Below are 10,060 nucleotides of genomic sequence, written 5' to 3'. Positions count from 1 at the left end.
GTAAATTGACTGGAATCAACATTAAACTACCTGAGGAAAATAGTAAAAAAGAAAAAATTATAAAATATGTTCTTTCCACCTTTAGTTTTAAAATGCTGCCTGTAAATTATATAGAAAAAACTAATGAAGAAGATGAAAAAATATCTATAATCCAAAAATGTTTTTTAAAAAAAGAAGGAAAAACTTATTTTACAAAAAGTACAACATAGTATTCTAGTATTAATAAAATAATAGATATTGGAGGGTTAGGATTAAGCTCAACTAAAAATGTAATACCCGAGATTTTAAGAAAAAAGACAAATATATCAAGTAAGTTATATCCGTATGTGATTGAGGAAGTTTATAATTTTAACCCTATATATTTAAAATCTATGAAAAAATACAAACTAGAACTCCAAAATAATGAGGAAGAAGAAAGAAGATTACAATTCTTAAACGAGACAAAAAAAGAAAATTTAAGAATGTTGGATGATAAGTCAAAGAGAGAACAATTAGAAAGTAAAATTTTGGAATATTTTAGAATAAAATGGATACAGTTGAGCGATAAGAATAAGTATAAATTATATGCATTTATGGTAGATAATAGATTAAAATATATAATACAAATAGGAATATGATGTCTACAAGTTAACTGTCATTACTCTAATTTAGCAAGCTATAAAAGAATCTACAAAATAATAAAAATAAATAAATAATCATAAAAAATAAATATATTACAAAAATGACAAAAAAAAAAAAGATTAAAGGTTTACGGGTTTTAATTTAGTGACGTCGAGATTGCCAATTCTTTTATGCAAATCCTCGTGATTTTTAAATTGCTCTTCGTTATCAAAATATCTACCACATGTCTTGCAAGAATATATCTTCTCTTCTGGTATGAAGCTGAAAAACAAATTAAACTCATATTAATTAGGAATATTTCAATCGCATATTATAAATTGTCATGATTTCAGAGTAGATGGGAGTTTAAATTCATAATGAATTGTTTGCAGTATATAATAATTTATAAAATCTATGGATGTGGATAGTTCCATATTAATATCTATTCGGGTACTTCTAGCACCTGATTATAAAAATAACTGAAGCTCTGCTGTACTGTACGTGTTGTGTGGGTCAATGTACTGTATGAGTTAAATTTCAATTCAATGGTATAAAATCATTATATATGAAAAATGTTTCTGAGCAAAGACTGCCAGCCTATATTATAAAAGTAGTTTTAAATTACAAAAAAAAAACCAAAATTGTTATTATTCTCCATTAAAATATTATCTAATTTCTTCAGAATTTTAACTTAGCATATTTATTAAATAGACTGTGGAATTTTAGATGTTTGCTTACATTATAAACTCTATAAAAGAAACATTGTAAAAAGTCTTAAGCACTTAGCTACACACATTGCTATGAACATTTTATTCATTTGTAGTTATAAAAAAAAAGAAAATTTTAGATTTTTAAATGTTCAGAAAACTTTATTATAAATATAAATGATAAAATAAACATTCGTTGTAAATCTTAAGTATCTCCGATTATTAGTTTTTGAATGGCAACCAAAAAAGGAAACCATTCACAGAGAAATCATTAATTCTTATTTACAGGTGAATATCCAATGTCATAAAAATTTAACCTTCAAACCCTCATGAAAAATTAATATTTGACTTTCCGGTAAACTTTTTTTTGTTTAGGGTGCAAAGAAAATGTTAATACTTCATGTAAACATTCAGTGAAAATGTCATGTATCTATGGTCATTTTAGAGTTATACCAAATTCAAAAATCAATTTTAAAAAAAATCGATTTTGCATTAAAATACAGTTTATCCTGAATTTACATTTTATTTTTCCCCACGATTTTGAAAACTACATTGAACTGTATAATTTTTAATTTTTAATTTTCGAATTCACCAACTACATTCACTTTCCCACCAAAGAGGGACTTACGTTTAAAATCGAAGCATCGTTCCGAAAACTTTTATCGTTGTCTGTTTAAGCAACTTGTGTACACAGACACAAAAATACGAATTAGAAAAACTCATACACACACATCAAAATCTAAAACATCATAATATCTTATCAAATAAACCCAATACAACTATATATTATATAACTAGTAACATTTTTTTGTCCAGGGCCCGAGCTTATATGGTATACATAAAACGAAAACAATTTTACCAGACGTTTCGAAGACCCACTCTTTCCAAAACCACAATGCAGCTGTTTTTCTAATTATGGAAAAGTATATATTTTAATAACTATTCATTTATACTTACGTTTCCAACAGTACGTTCTTCCTGCACCCACGATGCTGGAGCGCTGTTTCTCTCGTCAACATAACGTGTTTGCATTTTTTGCATATAAAATACTCCCCTATGTGAGGATCGGTCATCGAGACAATACATTTTAACATTGAAGACCTACATTTTTGAACAAAAAAAATGTAATTATTAGTAAATAAATATCATCTTAAACTTTTTATGATATTGTATAAGAATAGCTATAATAATTCAATGTAGTATCATAACCTACCAAAACAAAATACACAATCTGTATATCACAAAATGAGGAAGGTTATATTATAATAAACATATTTTTTTTTGTTCAAAACAAAATGATCTCATATAGGCTCTATATAATTTTTAAAAAAATTGTTGGGATTGGACACTGTTAGGGAATTGCAAACAGACAATTTGTAAGTTGTTCGGTTAAGCAAATCTTTCGTTCCTTGCTGTCACTGCTCATATTTGTGTGTGTAGTAAATGATCATAAGCAGGGCTGTGAATTTGTAGCAAAGTGCATTTCTCTTTGGTGATTGTGAAACGTAGCTTTGTAAGTATATAATTCGAATTATGTAACTACAAATCCATTTATGCCACTTTTATTTTGCATTTTTTTTTTCATTAATTGTTTAGGTCATATCTTCATTTTCTAGTATTTTTAATCAAATTCCGTCAATTCACCAAACATATTTGAAAAAAAATTTGTTTTTTTACACAGCCTGTATATATGTCAATAAAATAAGGCGATTGCTAAATAACTAAAGAAGTTATTTGTAAGTTATTTATTTTTAACGTTTTTGAAAAATATGTGTCAGGTGAATAGCATTAAGTATAGAAAATTCAAATTCAATTAACATTTTTATTATTTTTTTATTCAATACTTTTTTATGCATGTAATGTACTAGTGGATAATATCCTGTATCTGATATTAATATAACTATAAAAATTAAATTAAAAACCGCTTAAAATTAATTTTATATTATAATTTTTGACATTTTATATTGCATTTTTCGTATTTTAAGTGCATATTTAATTGCATTTTATTGACATTTTTAATACATTTTTTAAGGTTCTTTAGTGCATTAAATTCACAGCCCTAATCATAAGTGTGCGTATACTCCCCATCACACACTGCAGTTGGTGAATGTATATAGTATCTTAATCATCAATAGATATTATAAGTCGGGCCACCGAGAGACCGCTACTGGGCGGCGACCAAAATTCGTCCATTCTCGCGCATTCCTACCACCAAACCTCCCGGTTTTGCAGGCCGCCGTCACAGTTACCGCCGCCGCCGCCAATGTCGTGACCGTCACCGCCAAATCGTAGCGGCGAATAGGTAGTAGAGTGGGAGAAAAATGGGTACGGAACCGCGGAGCTCGATCATTTGTATGCGCCAAGGAGTAGCGCTCTCTCGGTGGCCCGAGTATAGTAACAAGTCAAAGTATTTAAATACACGATACATGATACATTAAAATTATGTATCTCAATACAAGGTACACGATACAATTATGTCTAAGATACTGCCCAGCCCTACGTATTACTCACCCCCATCAATGTGTAATTTATTCATTAAATCGAAATATTGAAAACCAATTTATGAACTTGAAATAGCTATGCGACTGACGAAAATTAATTTACTTCTAGTGGTTCGATTTAAAAAGTGTAAAAACAATTTAATTGTATCGGCTTTAGCATTTTTTCAATTTTAGCAAATTATTGAGTACATTTTTTAGTATTGAATATATTCAAAGATATAAAAATATCAAATATATTCTCCAGCCGATGCAAAGTAGACTTGTATACTAATTCAAACATTTGAACTTTTTTTAAATCGAACCACTTAATTTTTGTCAGCCACTAAGGTTGTTTTAATGAAAAATTAACAGCATTTGAATAACTTTATTGCATTTTTTTTAAGATTTGTTTCTCCACCCATCCCATACCAAAATTAGATTTTTAATTTTTTTTCACCACTCGTTAGGTTAAAACTAAATAGGTTACCTATTTGTAATGGTTTTTAAAGAAATTTGTTTCGTTTGTATAGTCTTTGTTTTGTTACAAAATAAGAAATTGAAAGTAGAAATTTTGAATTTTCATTTATAGGCACAATCATCTTATAATTTTTTTTACAATGGCTTGAATAATATTTATTTCGTCTGTAGAGAATTAATTTTTTCTAAATGTTAAATAAATATTGCATAGGACGGGTCGTAATAAACAAACACTGAACGGCGGACCTTAAGGGGGGGGGGGGGGTCAAAGGCTTGTCCGACACGATTGTTTCGGTAGTCGAAAAAAAACGACACCGAACAACCGGGGTAGGTTCTACGAAATTGAAAGGCGCACGGGCTGATACACGACGACAATGCACGATCAACAGCGAAGAGGAACACAGGTGGCCTTTGTAGTGGACGGACGGCTATTACACGTGGCACGATGTGGTGCAACAAAGCTAACGGCACTTGGACAGTATATTAGGTAGCGAGACCGAAAATCTGAGAAAAAATATAATTTGATACGCATTTGTAATAATATTTATATTTGTATAAGTTACATATATAATATTATACGTACATAGAAGCAGAATTATAACCATATATTACAAACGAGGCATACTTAAGTTTTACCATAATAGACCTATAAGATACCTGACATTTATTTTATTTTTAGAAAAAATGTAACAGAAATTACAGAGACATCATTTTTCACATAGTTTTAAGACTATGTATAAATATATTGAATATTTCTTGTAGTCTAAATTAAAAATATTGGTAATATTGTTATAATAGTATTATTATTATCTTACTATCGATTTTAATAGCTGAGTATCGGAACCAAAATATCTTATTCGTTATTACTACAACATTGCAAACTTATTAAATAACCTAAAATGCTATGTATCGTATATTATTGTTGCAAAGATATTATTATTATTATTTCTGTTAAGCCAAAAACTATTATTTAATTTGAATGATATAAAATGGACTATTGTTTTATTAGTAAGGATTGCTCGTAATGTGCACAATAATGAACACTTCGTAAATGAACGTGTTATATATATATATATAGTATTTAGTACTACTATTACTGACTTTGAGGTTATGGGTAAAATAAAAAATAAATTTATTCATAAGATATCGTAATGTTGTAAAAATATATGACAGTGAAATATTTTATTCTAAGAACTACCCAAGCATAATTAAATAATGTTATATATAGATACAGAAAGTAAAATTGATAATCACCAATGTCTAAAATAAAGAAATACTTACATATTTGTTATTTGTAATAGTCAAAAATTTAAAAAAAATTCGTAATGTTGGCACCGTGGTCTTTTAATGAGTAACAGGAGTTCTTCTGAGCGGCTTTGAACGATGGGGTAATTAAGACTGAAAATTTTAAACTAAATATTATACGCATGTGATAGTAGGTACTAGAAATTATAAAATATTATTATTTTATTTTCGGGTTGGATTTCAAAATATCCATTACAGTTAGTGGACGCAACCACTAACGTGTTGGAAAATGTACTTGCAACACACCACATGTTCTTGGAACACATATGCAATGCAGATTGGCAAGTTTGAAAAGCGAATATTATGAAATGTCCGAAATTAAATAATATAATTTCAATCGACTTACATTAGTTGTCAGATTCGCACGGATAGTTAAGGGTGATGTGGATGATGAGAGCTGTTCTTCCGTGCGTTTAACTAGCAAGACTAATCGAAGCGCGTTCCGTACGATCGGACCTGTTGCCTCAACCCTGAAACCCCTACTTTGTCACATGGCTTGTTTCGTTGCAGGTACTTGTCATGGAACGATGCATGAGTCATGCGCCAATTTGGACGAAAAGGTACCTTACTTGCACGGATCTAGTAAAACTGATGGATGCGCATTCTGTTTTTCAGAACCGGTAATCCGTAATCGGTAGTTATCAATGCTGGGCAAGTTAACGATTTATTTTAACTAATTAGGTTAAAAATGAATGAATAAAACAAATTAACTTAAATAAACATTTTAAGACTGGTAAGAAAAATAGGTACTTCGCAGCAATGATAAATTGGGAAATCGTTATAAGCTAGGGTTTCTGTGCGTAGATTATATATTTGTACTATCAAATATCTGCGAACTTGAGTTTGAAATTCACATAGGTAGGTAGGTATGTGTTTGAACTTGTAATTAGGATATTATCACTAATAATTATAATTTTTTTATATCCTACAAAAATATCTATGTTTTATTGCTATCAAAATTGGAATAACAATAATATTACAAAATTACTATTTAAGTTAACTTATGAGTTAAAAAATGTATTAACTTATAAGTTAATATAAGAAGAAATAAGTTAAGTAAAGTTAAAAGTTACCTAATATATTTTTCATAACTTCGTGAAGTTAAATATTTATGGTAAAAAAAATTAACTAAGTTATAATTAACCTAACATAGAATTTAAAAATTTTCAATTTGGAAATCGTTTCATGCTTGAGATTATTTTCCATGCACACAATGACATTTTTAAGTGCAATATTTCTGATTATAATTAATTTAACCTACTATATTAGTACTATAGTGACTATTATATTTATATAGTAAAATAAATTACACTTTAATCACAATGTCAACGAATGTCATAAAATATATTTACTGAGTATAATAATATAGGCTGACAGACCGTCTTCGGTCAGGATCGTTTTTCGTATACGATGATTTAGTGTCATTAAATTAAAAATAACATACGCATTACACTATAACAGTGACTCGTAATAGACACAAAATGTACAGAAGAGCGTTTATACTCACCTACCCGCTTTTATCATTCACTTTTTATAAAACAATTATACATTTTATTACTTAATTTAAATTTTTCTAAAATTCAATATCAAAGTTATTAAAAACATTTGAATCGTGAATCAACCCTTTTCATAATAATATATAGTTAAAACTAAATATTTTTAACAAAAAAAATAACTGTTTTGAACTAATAAAAGTATTGTAAAAATTACTTTAAAAATTGTACATTCGGAAGTTAACTAACTGTACCTTTGTATTTCCCTTCATTGATTGTACAAGAAGAAAAAAAATATTTTGAAATTAGTAATCATAATATCAAAAAACAACACCCCATGTCTCCATATAGTCCTTATTCTTTCATAATACGAAATTATCCAAGTCATAAATTATTCAAATATTCTTTATTTAATTCATTATGTCAATAATCAGTCTATTACTAATGTATCGAACATGTTATTAAAATTATTTTTGTTACAGCAAATGATGTATAACTTAGGATTTTAATTATAATTGTCATCTCATTATGCAATATTAGAAACTAAAATGGTAAATTAATCAATATCAGGCAGTGTCACTAATGAGTGATTTCTGCCCTCATGTTTTTGGTATCATATATTTTTACTCTTACTTTTATCAGAATATACTTTCATCGTATAACTTAGTATAGATTGCGTATTATCTTGTTATAAATTTAAAAAAGCAGGTAAATGGATGTCGCTCTGTTGTACATTGGGTGTCTAAAAAGTCGCTGTAATGGATGGTATGAAATTTGAATTCTAGGATATGATATCATTGTAACTATACAAAAAACAATTCTGAGCGGAGAGGGTATGTGAGTCTATGATATTTTATATTGAATTACAACAATTACAACGCATTAAAACCAGTCAATTCAAAATTAATTATGCAATTTTTAAGCCAGCATTCAGTAAGGACTAAACAGTCAAAAAATTGTAATTTTGTATTCAACATAATTAGTAACTAGGAAAAATGTTTTGTAATAGATCTAATATTTAAATGAAAAGTAAGAAAACTATTTTTATTAACAATACTAAAGTCTAATTCATTAAAGTCTGATATAATATCAGTTTACAAATTATATAAACTATTTAAAGCTCTCTTTTGGACTAAAGTAATATGGAATATATTGAATATTGAAGAATCTAGATCCATATTCATATAAACACTTTGAATTGAAACATCGATGATATTTACGTGAATTTCCATGAATCCTGGACGGTAATTTTTTGCCACTTCAATTTATAATTTTCTCCTTTACAATATTGTTTAGAGGACGTAAATAGCTTCCTTTGGACTAATGTAATATAGGATAAATTGAATATAGACGAAGCTAGGTCCATATTCATATAAACACTTTAAATTGAAAAACTCAAAAATNCTTTTATCCTTGACTGTAATTTTTTGGCAATTCAATTTAAAATTTTCTTCTTTAAACCATTGTTTAGAGGCATTTAAAGCTTTCTTTGGACTCATGTAATATAAAATATGTTGAATATAGACGAAACTAGATCTATATACACATAAAGACATTCCGTTGAATCACCAAAAAAATCTACTGGAATTTCCAAGTATCCTGGACAGTAATTTGTTGCCAATCCTATTTAAATAGTTCTACATTACCCCATTCTTTAGAGGACATTTGAAGCTCTCTTTTGGACTAAAGTAAAATAGAAAATATTGAATATAGATGAATCTAGATCCATATTCATATATACACTTTGAATTGAAACATCGATGATATTTACGTGAATTTCCATGTATCCTGGACGGTAACTTTTTGCAAATTCAATTTAGATAGTTCTACATTACCCCATTCTTTAGAGGACATTTGAAGCTCTCTTTTGGCCTAAAGTAAAATGGAATATATTGAATATAGACGAATCTAGATCCATATTCATATAAACACTTTGAATTGAAACATCGATGATATTTACGTGAATTTACTTTTATCCTTGACTGTAATTTTTTGGCAATTCAATTTAAAATTGTCTTCTTTAAACCATTGTTTAGAGGCATTTAAAGCTTTCTTTGGACTCATGTAATATAAAATATGTTGAATATAGCATTATAGACGAAACTAGATCTATATACACATAAAGACATTCCGTTGAATCACCAAAGAAATCTACTGGAATTTCCAAGTATCCTGGACAGTAATTTGTTGCCAATCCTATTTAGATAGTTCTAAATTACCAAATTCTTTAGAGCCAATTCTATTTAGATATTTCTACTTTACCTTATCTTTAGGGGACTTTTAAAGCTCTCTTTTGGACTTAAGTACCATGAAATATATTGAATATTGAAGAATCTAAATCCACAAACATACAAACACTTTACATTGAAACACCAAAGTAATCTACTAGAATTTCCATGTATCATGGACGGTAATCTTTTTCCAATCCAATTTAAATATTTCTATTATACAAAATTCTTTAGAGGACGTTTAAAGGTTTCATCAGGAGTCATGTCATAAAAAAACATATTGAATAAAAACGAATCCAGATCCACAAACATACAAACACTTTGCATTGAAACACCAAAGAAATCTACTGGAGTTTCCATGTATCCTGGACGGTGATTTTTTGCCACTTCAATTTATAATTTTCTCCTTTACACCATTGTTTAGAGGACGCTAAAGCTTTGTTCGAAAAATAAAAAATTCTAACAATAGTTATCTAGATTTTTCATACTTTAAAATAGTGAAAAATTACCATATTTCACAGAATTATTAGATAAAATATTTATCAGGTGTATACAATGATTGATTTCACACAAAATGTATTAAATCTTTATGGAGCTATTTGTACTTTTATAGCATATGTATTTAAAAGGAATGTATAAAAATAGATATGGGTTATGTGACTTACAATTTATCATTAACAACTAATTGTAGTTTGTTTGAATGAAAAAGACTTATGACATCCGCTCTTGAGGTTTCCTTATATCTAAGTTCAACCATTTGATAAATTTTT

General features: G+C 28.1%; 1 protein-coding gene across 1 annotated transcript; it reads right to left on the bottom strand.

Annotated features, from left to right (window-relative positions):
• Positions 1–692: 692 nt before the first annotated feature.
• LOC111039683 lies at positions 693–10,054 on the bottom strand. The gene is made up of 3 exons (XM_022323275.1): positions 9,956–10,054; positions 2,265–2,408; positions 693–882 (listed from the first exon to the last, which is right to left on the bottom strand). Exons 1-3 carry the CDS (start codon positions 10,045–10,047, stop codon positions 741–743), a joined length of 378 nt encoding a protein of 125 aa, XP_022178967.1. The 5' UTR covers positions 10,048–10,054; the 3' UTR covers positions 693–740.
• Between the last annotated feature and the right edge of the window lie 6 nt (positions 10,055–10,060).

Source organism: Myzus persicae, unplaced genomic scaffold (assembly GCF_001856785.1).
Source record: "Myzus persicae strain clone G006 unplaced genomic scaffold, MPER_G0061.0, whole genome shotgun sequence".
In the NCBI taxonomy this organism is placed as follows: Eukaryota; Metazoa; Arthropoda; class Insecta; order Hemiptera; family Aphididae; genus Myzus; species Myzus persicae.
Note: the sequence above shows the minus strand (reverse complement) of the source record. Positions and strands in the feature narration are given on the sequence as shown.